Here is a 16,191-nt window from a genome sequence, read left to right as displayed (position 1 = left end):
GTAAAGTTACACAAAGTTAGATAAGCGCACGGCTACAAAACGCGTCTTCATAATAAAATGGGTGAAAAAAACTTTTAGGACACTCGCCTTTGAACTGAATGTTGCCTTTTCAAATTTGAATCCAAAGATTCAAGAAATTGTGGGTTGAGAATGCTATTCATACAACCTATTGATGGGTACAAGACATAAATATTCATGAAAGCTCCACTGATTCTTTTTGATGGATTCAAAGGTTGGTTTTTGATGCTTTCATGTATTCTACTGCAGAACCCTTTTGTGATGATCACTGTCAGATGAAAGGCTGCACAGACACATGGACATGAAGGGACCCAAAAGCTGTTTTTATGGTATTTTTCAGCCACCGAGGTGCATTATCATATATTCCACTGTGTTTTCCATAGTTTCATTGGCAACTATAAAAAGATAAACACCACAAAACAAGATTGTCAGTGAATATGAAACAATTTATCCTCATTCCAGTGGGATTTGGTGCTTTATTATTTTAACTAGATGAAGATGAGCAAAAGCTGGAGTCTATCCCAGCTGTCATTGGGCGAGAGGCAGGGTTCACCCTGGACAGATGGCCAGTCCATCACAGGGCCACACAGAGACAAACGACCACACACACGCTCACACTCACTTCATTTAACACCAATTAACCTAACCTATGCTTTTAGTACCGGAGTACCTGGAGAATGCCCACGCAAACACAGAGGGAGAACATGCAAACTCCACACAGAAAGGCCCCAGTTGGAACACATATGTATATATTTTTACAGGTGTATATATACATATGTGTATATTGTATCTTCAGGCAGTTTGTTTCTTTAAGCCTATTGCAAAGTCACAATTTGCTTTAGCTGCATCAATGACAGATGCCAAAGATAACATAGTTTGAATTTTAAAGATTAAAGTAGTATTTTGGCACCAACGAGGTGACTGCTAAAAAAGCTATAACCCAAAAACGTGGCATAGCTTAGGATGGTGTTAGAGTGTGTCCTTGGAAAAAAGATGAGGACACTGGACAAATGGAGGTGAAAAGAAGAAGTTTCGGGCCTCTCAAAACTATGTACAGCAGATGAGCAGGATCTGAAGGGGAAAATCCAGGTAATTCATCTGCTGTTCACTGAGGCCTCATCAGAAATGGTCTCCATGGAAGGATGGCTGTCAAGTGGCAATTCTTAAGGAAAGGAAACAGGGAGAAAAGCCTGAGGTATGTCAAATGAAACAAGAAAAGGAGTGAAAATCAGTGGCAACAGGTCTTATGGAGGGAGGAATCCTCCTCAGAGCCTTAACCTCACCATTATTACAGCAGTGTGGGATCATCTTGATAGAAAATGGAACAAACGGCAGCCAACATCCACAGAAGAGTGTTGAAATGTTTTCCAAGAAGCTTGGAGAACTATTCCTGAAGGCTACTTAAATAAATGGCAAGAAAGCTTGTTTAAAAGGGGTTAAGCTGTGTTAAAAAACAAAGGTGCTCATACCAAACATTGACTTTCAAGCTTGTCAAAAGTGTAGAAAATAAATAAATGAATAAAACAAGATTGAATAACTCAAACAAACAAAAAACATGCAGTCATACTGGAAACATACCTGGTTTTGTGGTTGCGTTTTAGGGTGTTTGTTGACAGAGAACCTGCAGTTACAGAGAAAAGGACAGGGCAGACTTTTCATTTGAAAGTTGCAACCGGATGCGATTTCTCTCCCCACCGCTGTCTTGACGACATGCGGAGCTGTCAGAGTCAGCGGAGCAGTCCAGTGGCATCGACAGGCAGGGAAAGCCCTCAGACAGTAAGTCTCCTGTGAAGACCGCCGCTCCGCACTCTGCTGGCTCCACACTGAGGGCAGCGCGTGCCAACGGACAGAAGAACAGCCGAAGAAAGCACAAGCCAAGCTGTTGCATTGATTTGTGTTTTAGGGGGACATGGCTGATGTAAGTTTGAATGAGTCGTCCACCGCGGACGTAGCGAACAGGTTTGCCCGAAAAGGTGCTCTGAGGCAAAAAAACGTCCACGAAATCAAGAACCATAAATTCATAGCCAGATTCTTCAAGCAGCCGACTTTCTGCAGCCACTGCACCGACTTCATCTGGTAAGCCCTCCGTCTTCCACCTCCACCCCCTCCCCAGGCTGCTGCCTGTTGCATATCGGATAACTTCAGTCGAGTACACTGCTTGATGATGTAATACAACTTCAGGGTGGCTTCCTTCTCTTAAACCTGCGATCCCTGCACTTTGGAGGACTTTCTTACAAACGTACAGGCGTGTCTGTCTTGATCCTCGAAGTGCACTTTTTCAGGATAAAATTTGGTGCGATTTTGTCCAGCTACCATATGGGAGGAGTTATGCAGCTCTTCATGCTGCTGCTGCTTTGCAAATAATAATCCATAGTGTAAATGGAAAAGCAGTAGTGGAATGAATAAAACTGGATTTATAGGCAGTGTTTTACTGGGGGAAATTCCCAGTGAGGAACGCTGAAATTAAGGCAGTCATTCTCATTTATGAGGGACTAAGTGGTGCCAGGATTCCCGTGTGAGAGCAGTTGTATTAAATGAACAAATGCCTACCAGAGCTAACAAAATGACAACTGTTTATTCTATGAAAGTCCACTTCTTTTGCTGTCTTCCCTGATAAACACATACTTGCACTGGAGAGAGTTGCACTGGAAAAGTTTGACTAAACATGTTTGAACGTTTTATCTAGACTGTTCACAGGAGTCTGCTTAACAGGCTAGTGCACCAATGTACACAATTTTAGGACTTTCGCTAAGTCTAAACAAGCATTTTTTTACTTAATGTGAGAGAAATGTGAGCTTGCAGACAGCTTAATGATGATGAGACCCATGTTTACAGTCTTCTACCGTTTATAGTGGACGTTTGATCTCATGCCCTTTATTGGCTTGCATCACTGGTTTACATAGTGACCTGTGGAATACTCACTGCCACTCCTTAGTGCAAAGCACACACTCAACAAGTCTCATGATCTGAAACTTAAAAGCATACCACTTGTTGCTTTTCTTTTTGAGCTCGAAGAGCAGATCACCTCCACGCAGTCCGGGTTATTTATTGTGGTTTCTGACATCACAGAGTGATTGAACACAATGAGAGGCCAAAATATATGTGTACATCTGAAGCTGATACCCATATGTGATTGTAGATCACTATAAGCACATATCTGTTGCTCCTCTGGAAGGCTTTCAGTAAAATGCCTCACTGTTTAACTCCAATTAAGCCCAGAGAACATTAGTGCAGTTAAATTCACTTAAATTCATCTAAAAGGTCTTGGATTGGGCTCACGCCAAGGCCTATTGAAAGCCAGCCAAGTGTCTCTTCTCTAAAAGTGAAAAACTGTGTGGATATTGCTTTTTCCTCTGGGTGTGTTGTTGTAATACCAGGTAAGATGACAGTAAATGCTCTAAGTGAGACATGAAAATGTGAAAGCTCTGTAACACTCTTGTTCAGTAGGGACATACACAACTCTGTGTCCTTGGAATGAATGAATTGATTGTGACTGTGTTTATATGTGTTTAAAGAGTGAACAGCTATTCAGTTCAATCTCTTCTTGTTTCACAGGGGGTTTGGAAAGCAAGGATTCCAGTGCCAAGGTAAAAAAAACAACTCTGCCAAAACAAAAATCTCTCTGTGTCTGTGTTACATGTTCAGTGTGCAATGTGTTTCTTGTTGTTTTTCGTCTAGTGGATTTGATAAGTCTGCAGATAGAAAAGACTGAGCTATAGCACTTGGTGTTGATCCATTTCTCACTTTTTGATGGTTCTGGCTCCGTTTAATTCTCAGCCATCATGACAAAGGGAAGTGTGAATACCTGACTTTATTGTGAGTGCCTCTCTGGCTGTTTTTCTTGACTGCTGTTTAATAAAAAGAATCCTGCATTACTGGCAAGGATTACGTAATAGAATTATTAATAAAAATGACTATCACAGACTTAAGGACATAGGCTTCAAACTTTCCAGATGTTCCTAAGCCTCATATCATGGTGACAGTGCATCTAAATTATGTGCCCAGAAGGATATTGTTTGTCACTAATTTTGAATAAAGTTCAGACCTAGAAACAGATTTACTATATATTTATGTGACCAAATATTATGAATTAATGCTTTTGTTACATGGTGTTTAAATGGATTTAAAATACAAACCATCAAAGTAGTAATTGGAGTTTAATTTGGTTTGTAATGGCTCATTTTGCACAAAGAGCCTCTTAATAAGGAAACTTCTCCTGAGGAAAACAAGGTCTGGAGGGGAACAGTATGGCATAAAGAGAGTGTAAAGGAAGCAAGTATGTGCTGTGAAAGCTGAAGACCAAACATAGACAGTTGAGGCAATTTTACTGAACCAGTACTGAACACTCTTTGGTCAACTGAGGTTGTTTTAAATGTGCAATAGAAATAAACTTGACTTGAATAGACTACTCACCCACCTCGGATATATTGCAACCGACATTCTATGAAGTAGTCTGCTACTTGAAGATGCTTCTAATTTTTGTAAGTCTTGGTGCGGCTCTTCCCCACAGGCTATCAAATTGCTCCTATCTTAGCCTGAGGTAGACCTGGAAGCAGTCACTATGCTGATGCTGCTCCTGGATGAGCCTAAACTCTCCGAACTCCTATCTTGCCACGAGGGCTTCTCTCTGACAGCTGCATCCATATCTGCATCATGACTGGAAAACAAAGTACTTCCTAGACATATTTTTGGTAGTTTTGCAACTTGTGAAGTGTTATGCCCTCTGCTATGCCCTCTACCCTGCAGTGAGCGCAGCACATACTGCATCCTATGTGAAAGCAGTTTCTTTTATAGACATTTTCACAGCATCACCAGAAATCTTTGAAGGTGGTATTCCCCATCGACTACAGTTTGAACACATAAAAGCTCAGAGCTGTGGAAACTTTCTCGCTTGCAAGTTTCGTCTTAGTTTCCTTGATGATACATTGCTGGTTACTGTTTAAATTAAATTGAAATGCCACAACGACAATATATAAATCACCCCACGTATATGCTTGCAAGTCGGTTTGTGTGTCCTTGTCTAGCTGCAGAAACAAATTGGAGACCTGCTTTGTGTTATAAAACTCCACAGTGTATTTGCTATAAGTATTCTGCAAATTTTGCATTTAACAGTCTTGCATTTTATAAAGTGCTTTTTTTTCCTGGTGCAATGGGAAAGCATTCTCTGCCTGAGTGAGTATGTGACGGTCTTGATTATGTGGGATTAAAGAGTCAAATACAAGTTAAAGCAGTGACATTTATGTCCAGTGAATTATGTAATTAGAATCGCGGCTTTTGAAGTGGTTCGCTGGTGCAGTAGACAGTCTGTCGTTGGAAACTTGAAGATAAACAACTCACTGAGCAAGGAGTTTGATTTCAATGATTCAGAAAAACCGCTGTTTAGTATCAGAGAGCGTGAGACATGCAGAGGTTGTACCTGAAGAATTACTCACTACAGCTGGATGTAGATGGCTCACAGTGTCTTGTGTGTCTTTGAGAACTTATCTCTTGGATATGAAATCATGCAGGAACATGGACATGTCTACTCGTGAATCCATATTTTTCCCTCAGGCATGACTACCAACAGCCTAATGTCACACTTCTATGTGATCTCCTCCCATTGAAGTGAGCTGCAGCTTGCTCTGACACCTTTAGATCCTACTTGAAACCAGCCTCCTAATGAGTCTGTCTAAGGCGTCAGGGTGTAGATAACCTAACATGTTTTTTCACAATCTGACATTATTGTTAGCATGTAGGTCGGCCCCCTCCTCTGCTTTCACAGTAACTTGTCATTTTCCTTCTGCCTCATTGTTGCTCTCACAGCTTTTGATACAGGAGATAAAGTGAGCCAGTGGAAGGACAGCGCGTCTGACACACAAACACAGCATTGGAGATTTTCTGTTTCCATTCAACACCTGAACACTCCTTATTTTTCCTATCATAAATCCAGGCCTGGAGCTCTTGCATAAATAATGATCCTTCCTAATCAAGATGAAGGTGATTGGTTACACTGCAGCTATTCAGAGAGAAAGGTCCTCAATTTATAACATCTGCCCAGCCATCAAATATTAAACTGAAGATTCCATAAAATCAGGGTCAAATTCTCCTGCAGAGACAGCGAGTGTCTCAGGCACTACTTGAAAATGACAAAGTGATAAACTGGAGAGTGGCATTTCTGTAACTAGAGTGACATTTAATTTTCAGCCCTGCAAATGTCCCTTTTCTAAGAATAGGCTGGGCTGCTCAGTGTCGCAACCATCTTGTGTAGTTCATAGTGTTGTGAGCTTACATTTAAAAGGTTTGATGTCTCAGACTTGCATGGCATATATTTAAATTAAGCTGGTTGGATATGTTAAATTGGGATTTTGGAAGTTGCAGTGGCTAGATATAAATATGCTGTGACTTTTTGTAATCCAAAGAATAATTGTCCGATTAACTGATAACAGACAGAAGTAAAGTGTTTGGCATCTTAGTAATGGCACTATACTTTAAACTGCAGGATGTGATAATGGTATTGTATGGGAGGATGTGTGTAGCACATTCTGACATCAGACTTTACTGTGCTTATTATCATGATCTGTGTCTTTTTGTGTTTTTCTGTCTCGTCTCAGACCTGTTCACTTCCTCACCTCCTCAGTCTCTCTTCAGCTCCACTCCCTTCACTTGTGTTATTTCCCTCAGCTGTCTTCACTCACCAATCACCCACATCTGTATTTAAACTCCTGGTTTCATTCACCCTTCGTCAGATCCTCTGTTCTCTTCAGGTTGTCCTCCCGTGTTGCCGTTGCTGCTTGGTTTTGGTTCTCCAGTTCACTCTTGTTCCTGGTCGTTTTTGTCAGTTCTTGGGTTTTGTTTTTTAGCGTTCTTTTGGAAATGATTATCTGGCTTTGGTGCGCCTTTTGTGTAAAAATAAATAGTTTTATTTTCATTTAACCTCCTGGCTTCCAGTCTGTGTCTGCACCCTGGTACTCCTTCCTCACCACCTCCAATGTATGACACTTATCATGATGACCAACAGAAAAAAAGAAAAATCCAACATGACACTTGGAGTTGCATGCTACAGCAAAGTTAATGTTTTGTAAACAAACAGGCCCGTCAGTAGCCACTTTTCTAGATGTTATCTGCATTTTGAATAATCTGTCTCTTGTCCCCTGATTACTTTTCATATGGACTCTTATTTCATGCACCTTGCTCACTGCCTTTTTGCATCAGGGTGTCTCAGATCACCATTTAGGTGACGCTGTGATACAGCCAGACAATTTGTACTCATGTCACTCAGCTGATTTGCCATGCAGATCTAGTTAAAGTCACTCAACACCAAGAGAGTTGGGAATGTTGGGGTAGACCAAGGATTTCTCATTCTGTTTTTATTACTTGTAGTTTTGATTCATGAAGGTTTAATCTGCCAGAGTCAATCCTGTTCTGGGACCCGATTCATATTCAGTCAGCTAAACAAACTCATAGAGAGCCGCAGGCTTCAGTTGGGCTCCGAGCAACCAAAGTGTTGGGTGGTCAAGCGGCTTCTTTGAGGGCAAATGTGTCAACACTTAAAGTGTTGGTATAATACGTTAGTAACAGGTTTCAGTCCTTGTACAAGATGTTGCTTCTAGGCTTTCTGTTGCAATGGACTTTTTTTAGGAGGGTGTAAACTGTAGTATTATGCTGTTTTTGGCCAATTCAAGAGACAGTTTTAAAGCTGGTCCATCTGTACTGGTAGAATGCATCGGTCTCATCCTTGTGAATAGATTTCCATCCTGCCTTGCTTGAACAGGTACAACCACACTATCTCATCTAATATGGGTTGTATTTGATGCATGGCCATACAATTAGCAGCTAAGACGGAAGCTGATGTTGTTAAGTTGTGTTTTGAATCTGCTATCGCATCTATCGTAGAGGACATGGGCTTTTTATTTTTTTCACGCTGTAGCCTGTTAATATTTTTCTATTTGTTAGTTCTTCACATCATATGTTTTGTAGCTCACATTGGTTGGCAGTGTACCTAATTGTGTCCACAAGTATTTTGTTCTGTGTCTTCTGATAATGCCTGTTGGGAATTGACCATGAAATGAGAGGTTCAAGACTAATCAGTATTTGTGCACTTCTCTGGTACTGCCAGGCTAATTGTCTTCAGCAACTGTAAGCTACGAGATAAAAAATGAAACCATTAGTGGAGCACTATCCCACAGTATTGATCCTTTCTGCAATTTTCTTGGTAACTTGGTTTTGAGTCCATCTAACTCTTTTAATGCTTGTTTGAATCAGCACCTTCAAACACTTTGCACAGAAATGCATGTTCCTGCTGACCATTGTCTAAAAACAGTAAATGCAAATATTAGCCCTAAAAACCTCCTCTTTGTACTGACTATAATTTCATCATCTGAGGCAATTTCCCATAGAAGCCATGTTCTGTAGGCAAAGACAAGTATAGGAAGTAGATGTGAAAGCGCCAGAAGGCTTCAGAAATCTTGTTCTTGTTATCCTTGGAGAAAAGGTGTTCCTGTAAACAAAGTGCTTGCTCAAGTCTCATTTACTGCTCAACAAACTAGAACCAATACAGATAATCTGTGAGATAATAATGACTGCTGAGGAAATCTATGGATTTGTTGTTGTGTGATGATTTCCTCAGGATGACCTGCAAGCTCCTCATTGGTTTATTGGCAGATTATTGTTGACCAGATTCCACTTGAGGCTTTTTTAAAAATTTCTCTCTGATGGTAGTTAAAGCTAATGAGCTCAGTTGTTTTTAAGGAAGCCAAACTCCCAAGAGAGAAAAGTATTGTCCAGCCAAACATGATGACTTCATTGTCCTTGTTGCAGCCGCGTATCTGTAATGAGTGTGTGAGAAGAGCTCAAAAGCTCTTAAAGAAAAAGCTGATTATTCCAGCCTTTTTCTCTGCTCCTTTGATGGTTTGGATTACCTGATGTGGTAGATCAAACTTTGATAGTGCTATATTTAAAGCTGCACTTGTTTTCTTTCTCCATCATCCCGTGATACACATTGGTCTTGTCAAGGTGATGCAGCTCAATGTTTGGACAGTACAGAGATGTCTTTGTGCCCGTTTTAATTCCAGTACGGCTTTTGTTGAAAGTGCATAGCCTCCTTTCACTCTGGCTTGTGGATGTATTCTTCTTTTATTTGTGGTTGTTTTTTTATCTTGCCATTTTAAGATGTTCAAGCAGCCGTTTCCTGCTTTTTTTTTGGATAAAATGTATTAGAAGCCCTCAATTATGGGCACAAATGAAGTGTTCTTTACAGTATGGCTGAACAAATATATGGAAATGCTGACTAACTAAAAAGCAGAGTAGAGTTCAGATGTTGATAAATGAAGGTAAACTGTCTGACAATGTTATGAAAGTATGTTGATAGTATATAACCTGCATTTAAGTTCGATGGCTTTGTAATAAACTTTTGTGAGCTGTCTTTTTCATGAAAGACAAGAGAGTTTATTACAATTTGAACCTCAGCTGGCCTCAAATAAACCATGCTGATGTAATCCTTTTACTGAGAAATTATAGGAAGACAGTGTATGTCTGCAGTGGCTCTTTTCATTTGTGCCATCATTAGGTAGAGAACAAAATATTATGAAAAGAAATCTAAAAATGCAAAATCACCAACCACTTATGATGTGGAGGAAGAACAGCTTATTTTTTAGGCACTATAGTGATGGGTTTTCTCTCTCAAACACAATACAGTTTTGAACTGAAAGTAGGATTCAAGACTGCAGTGCACCTTTGAGGTGACCAAACCATCTGAATGTCTTCATTAGAAACCTCTGAAATTCTGAGAATGACAAAAAGAATGGCAAGGCCAAACTTAAAAAGCTCCACAGTGTGTCACAGTTTCAACCATGAAAGCCTTTCACAACATTTTTAATTCCATTTCCTATTGCTCTCGAAATGACTGTGAGAGGAAATGGCTTCTGTCAGACGAAATTCTCATAAGTCCTCAGCTTCAGTCAGGGCTGTAAAACCATGACCACCCAGAAACATCTGTTGCTTTATGTGCTACTGTAGGACTTCTTTTGTCCAGGCCTTGTTTCTCTGTTGCCCCTCCTCACCTCCCACCCTGTTCTAAAGCAGCGGCATACTTACAACAAAGATGCAGATTCATCACAAACAGCTTTGATGCTAACAGTTGAATTGTCAAGTAGAAAATAAGCTTTCAGCTTTCATTGTTTCTTGTCCTTTCAAGTCTGTCTTTCTGCTTGTTCTCTTGGTTGTGCCGTGTCAGAAAACTGCCCCCTGGTCTTTTGTTCACCCTGAGTGGCAGCTTAGGGGGTTTGCTCTATATGGCTACTTTCTATATGTTTCAACAGTAAATACACAACAAAGGAAATCAGTGCTCAGGTTGTTTTTTTTTTTTTTTTTTTCTGCATGATCTCATTTCACAGAAATGCATGGTCATCCAGCAATAACTTGATACACTTTTAATGCATATAAGACATGAAGATACATGAAGATGAGAGGTGGTTGGAGTAGAGCAGAGAAAAGGTATCATGTCACAACTGTGTGAGTGAGCGGGTGTTTTATGAGACGGAGAGTGACAGGGGTAGAGTTCGGCATGGGCTATATTTAGTGCAGCTCCTTGGTCCCCTGAAGATATACACTGCTATGCAATGCATGCATTCTGTTTATAGGAGGACATTTGCTTTGTGTTTGGATATGGCCATATTTGGATACATAAATACTTTATCTATAACACAAAATGTCACAATGAAAGCCCTGTAAAAGGATCTTTAAAGTTCACCTGGTAATTTTGAAATTTATATTGTTTTAATTCCAGCCTGCTCTTTATTTATCCATGTCACAGACATTTTTACACCACAGAAGCTCAGAGACCTCTCCACCGGCTGCTTGAGAAATTCGTCTAAGAGTATCACATTCGCTGATCGGTCCTGTTAGTTAAAAAGTATACAGAAGGAAGTAAGTGCAGTAAATGGGTACTGTTACACTGATGCCGGAATAGGTGAGAAAAGGTTACCTATAAGTGTAATAGGTCAAATCAGCTGCTAAACAAATGCAAAACATATATTGACTTGATTTCACATCCTCTCAACATGAAAGATACAAATCATATCTGAGATTTTTTTCTTTACGAGTTGTTTTGTATTTTGACTTTTAATGGCGGGATGATGCTGTCCTGTAAGAACATTAGATCTCATGTGTAGCTGCTATTCTTTTTTGTATCAAACAGAGTCATATTGAAATAGACTGAAATAGTGAAAGTGTGTCCCAATAAGGCTGTTAAACATACGTATCACTACACCGATGTTAGTAGCACTTTGCTCTCACTGATTAGCGCATCTGTCACATATGGACAGACTTTTACACTTGAGAACTTGTTGTCATGACAGTGATTGTCACTTCAAATGCACTGTTGGACCATGTACAAAGGACCATGTACAAAGGACCCTGGTGCTAGAGGACTGCATTGGGATTGGGCCCCAACTCAAATCTCGCAGGAGCGGGCGGCTAAAAAAAAAACACTGCGGGATCGGGATGCACTGTTGCCAGGTGTACAATAACTGTCGTATTTGTTTGATAATTTTGCCCTGTGTACGATGTACGATCAATAATCCCAAAAAAGGCCACATATACGATAATTTGACCATTCTGTCAATATGTGGTTGTAATCGGTTGTAATCAGCCTGTCGCAACTGTCTTCCGGATTTTTTTGTGAACCCTGAAGGCATTTCCATTTCCATGTGACAAGTTTCAAGCCAATCATGCTTTCCTATGTGAGCTACGAGTGACGTGCATGCGTTTGCCTCAGAATTTCCTAACAGTAGGTGGCCTTCAGGCCTCATGATTTGGCTCATTAGTTCCCACTCGTCATTGTTTACTGGGGACATTTAGCCTAATGCAACCGTGGGGTTGCTCATGCAAAGCCGTGAGTGCCTGTTAGACGCTATTCAACACTAGAGTGACTATAGCGCATCAATAGACTTGTTATTTTGGTTATGACGGGTGTACGATAATTTCCCTCAAAATACGATAATTTTATGTCTCTGGTACATAATACTACATTTCCCACCTGGCAACACTGTTGGGATGTATCCTAGCGACAGGAAGTCAATAAATGATGTGGAAAGGAAGCTCAAAGAAGGTCTTTACAGCACAAAGACAAAGCAAGGCAAGTCTGACATTTGGAGAAGTTTCTCAATTGTCCATGAATCTCTTTATTAATAGCCTATAAAATGACGTGTTTTCTCCTGCTGGACGGGAGAAGACACAAAATCAATGCATTTCTATTATTGTGCGGGCATAAATTCTCAAAGTTTTGCGGGTGGGGGCGGGAGTGGACACACACGTTGCGGGTGGTAATGGTCAGAAATTCAGCGGGAGCGGGATGAAGAAAACAGTCCCGCGCAGGGCTCTACCTGGTGCCTTTTACAGGGACACACAGGGAAAGACATAGAATCTCTGACAGTGACCATAATAGCTCTGCTTCAGTGAATACCCAGCAATAGTCCTAAAGCCTCCCCAGCAGTAAAAGGCTTACAACTCTGACTTCATGTTATCCAGTGAAAATGTTCAAAACAACTCCCGGCTTTTACGTTCTCTATGCGTTTGTCTTGTTCATAAGCACAACAAACAGGGAGCTGCTCTGTTTTCAACTCCGTTGCTCCATCTGTGCTTACATGAGAGGCATTCTGGTACATTGAGTTGCAGAGAAGCATGCAGGGTACACAGTTACTCAAGTGTAAATATAGGCAGCTGGTTTGAAAAAATAGATGTTAATAGTAGAGACATATTAATGTGTAGTTAGTTATTTAAAGGTAGTTAGAGACCTCTGAGACAGTCTATTTTAGAACAAGATCAAACAGCAGAATGACAGTACCTCCATTCGCAGTCCGCAGTCTCAAGATGTTAACCCAGCCGAACGCCAATGTGTTTTGGAAGAGAGGTGCTGTGTCCCTTTAAAAAGCATTTCATAGAATTGATGTCACAAAAGTAGCTCAGCTACCAAATAGTCTCCCACCAAATAGCAAATAGCACCTCCATTTATCACCTGTCTATGACTATTACCTGATGAGAGCAGCTTTGATTAAACACATCAGACAGAATCAGTGTTTGAATATAATTCCAAATAAATCGAAAAGCTTCCACATGAATACAAGGTTCACACATTTGATTTTTATATACACCTGGATAAAGCCCTAATCTCAACTCTCTGAAGAGGAGCTGCCAAGTAAGTGTTTGGGCATGTTGGATTTCCATGAAAGCATCTCGTCCCTCTTCCTGCTTCATGGCAATCAATTCACCTCAGCTGCATTAAGATTAGACTAATCCATCATGACGGTGTGCATTATTTATCACCTTAATTCCCACCATGGGGAAGAGCTGCATTGGGTTCAAAATATGACCCATCGTTCTGTGTTTGGCAGTTTCTGAGGTTATGTTTGCATTGAAAAATTTAACCATTATTTATATTTGTTAGCCTAGAGAGACTGTTTGATTATGTAAATCCTAATGCTTATAACATGAGCAATCATTACAGATACTTCTTTTAAACTAAGCACTGATGTTCAGTCAAATGTGTCAGTTTTTTAAATTATGTTTTGCTTGCTTGCTGCAGTGCTTCTCCCCATGCTTCTGAGTCTGGTTTACATTGCCTTCTGTGCCTCAATGGAGACCTTGACCACACACTGGTGCAAACCTGTTTCTCTCTTGGCACAGGACAGCTCCGGCTCAAGGGAAAGGCATCCTCTGACACCTGCATCTCATGAGATACTCGAACCCTGTTCAGTTCCTGATTGCATGCTGTCATGATGTAGCTCAAATCTGCTTCACAGTTTGATAAGGGGATTTTAGTGCAGGAAGGGGACCAACTGAGCAATCACAGGTGGGATGACGTCTATGTTCCTGCTGTTAGGATTATGACACATGGAATTTAAGTGGTCAAGGTTTTCTTTTGCGTCTTAATTAGTTGGAAGACAAAATTACAGTGTTTCTAAACATCGCAGCCACTTTATTTCGAAGGCGGTCGTAGATTTTTTTCTCTTTGGGGTGAATTACCCTGTTCAGCAGTCAACTGAAGCTTTTCTCAAAACAATTATCACTGCTTATACACATTTATTACTTAGTGATTGTTTTTGGAAATATAAAATCAGATCCTTGTTGTGCTACGAAACATAATCTAGAATCAGCCCTTTATTTTTCATATGGTCAGGATGTAGAAATGGACAAGAAATGTGTGCGTGGACAGTATGCCCATGTAAGAAAAGAAACTGTTCCTCCAGCTGCTTTGCGTTGTCGTGCTTACTCTGTGTTTGCTCCGAGTTTTTGAGCTCCTCCAGGAGGAAGCGTTTTAGAGTGAAGCCATAATTGGTTCAAGTTGAGAGCATCCAGATAAACCTTTGATCATGCTTTATTTTTCATTATTAATATTTATGTATTTTCAAAGAGACTTGATGATCAAATAGTTGTAATTATTATCATATTATTCTTAATCTGTTTATTCCAGTATTATAACTTGTGACAGCCACCAAAGAACAATTTATTACATGTATTGTAATGATTCTCCAATCTATGCTTTGATTTGAACCTTAATCATTTTTTCCTTTCGCCATTGTTTGGTTCATATCTTGAGTTTTTGGGGGCATTGAATTGTTCTTTTTTTTTTTTTTTTTTTTTTTTTTTTTTTTTTTTATCAACTTAGGCATAAGCTCTCAGAGCTCCTGGCTTTGAGACCATTTGTTTCCCAGTTTTGGGCTTTGTTATTTTTAACTCAGTGTTCACAATCATTTGTGGCAAAATCCACCATGGAAGAGGCCGAGTATATTGTTCATTTCTGACAGAGACTGTAGTGCCACACATTATCTGTGCAAATACATAGTCCTTCAGAATGCATAGTGTGTGGACCGAGCTTATCTTTTTAGAAGAACCCTTCATGGCCATTTAAGTAGCTATTAATCACCAATTTAAATGATTTAAGTCTCGTCTAAAGCACAGCTGGGTTGTATGAAATATACCATTGGAGTATGGGAGCAGTTGGGAATATTGCTTTCCTACACGTTTAACCATAAGGGATACATTATACATATGATATATTATGATACATATTACTCTTACAGTAACAAGCATAGTTGCTGTCAGCTTGCTTACTACACCTCGACCACAGTCTGTTTTGTGTGTAAGGCATAGAGTAGAGGCCACTGCATGGCTACAAATGAGACAAACAGTATAGAACATCCAGCATAGCTTCTTCCTGCTCATCTGACTCAGTACAGTAAAAAGGTTTGAGCAGCACTTATGTATTTATTTACCAAACCTAGTTGGGAATACTTTGTGAGCACGTTACCATGTGACCAGGCCAGCTTCAAACCGTGAGCCTCGCATTTCGCACGGTGTGCGTGGAATGTGATGATTTTAACAGCTAACCATTAACAGATAAAACAGTAAAATGATCATGCTTTGGACTCGTGAGGCATCTAAAGTTTTGACATGGTGCCTATTTTTCATACCTTATATCAGCAACAATGCACCTTTCACTGTAGTTTCAGTATGTAGGCAACAAGTCAGAGACGGTAAAGCTTAACTATACGATGATGATCAAAATGAAAAGTTTTCATTTGATTTCAGCAGTTGCATGTTACTGCTCTCAAGTTACAGCTGGGCAACTTTTATGCCTTCACTTTTACGAATCATGTAAACCATGGATTACTCAAAATTATGTGTTTGTGGTCATTACCAGCGGCATCCCTGTGTTAAAAACAATTGTGAAGGCAGCAGCTGCACTGAAGCAGAGCTGGAGCTGCGATGCAGCAGTTCAGCAAAACTCACTCAACACACATGCCATGTTCCCAGTGTGAAGCTGGCATTGGGTGTTCATTCAGACATGAGGCTGAAGCATTCAGATGTGACAGGATAATGAAAAGGAGTGCATGTCTGAAAGAGGCATTAGGTGCTGTTGTTAAATTCATTTTCAGATGGCTGACAGTGTTATTTAAGGGAAAGAAATGTATCGTGTGTGTGCAGCATGGGAGATTAACAGAACTTTTTACCAGAACTGAAGGCTCAGACAGCATTTCTTTTCTTTTGTGAATAAGAACACCTGTTGCCTTGTCATTTAGTCATAGGAAGTGTGCCAGATTACTTGGATTAACATTTGGCTGGGTGTGAGCAGCAGGATGTCATCCTTAACAGCACCCTCTTAATCAATGCTGTAACATAGAAAGTCTCCAATCCCAC

At 40.2% G+C, this 16,191-nt stretch overlaps 1 protein-coding gene across 2 annotated transcripts in view; it reads left to right on the top strand.

The window, feature by feature from the left end:
* The first annotated feature begins 1,729 nt into the window (after positions 1–1,729).
* Positions 1,730–16,191, top strand: part of prkcaa (protein kinase C, alpha, a) — a 124,423-nt gene continuing 109,961 nt past the window's right edge. For both annotated transcript variants that reach the window (XM_072384574.1, XM_072384575.1), the window contains exons 1-2: positions 1,730–2,094; positions 3,574–3,605. In XM_072384574.1, coding sequence (XP_072240675.1) covers positions 1,928–2,094; positions 3,574–3,605 — 199 coding nt within the window. In that variant the 5' untranslated portion in view covers positions 1,730–1,927. The remainder of the gene's footprint in view (positions 2,095–3,573; positions 3,606–16,191) is intronic.

This window comes from Leuresthes tenuis, unplaced genomic scaffold (genome assembly GCF_036924035.1).
Source record: "Leuresthes tenuis unplaced genomic scaffold, fLeuTen1.0.hap1 SCAF_4, whole genome shotgun sequence".
Classification (NCBI taxonomy): Eukaryota; Metazoa; Chordata; class Actinopteri; order Atheriniformes; family Atherinopsidae; genus Leuresthes; species Leuresthes tenuis.
The sequence above is the reverse complement of the archived record's forward strand: the minus strand, read 5'-3'. Positions and strand labels throughout refer to the sequence as shown.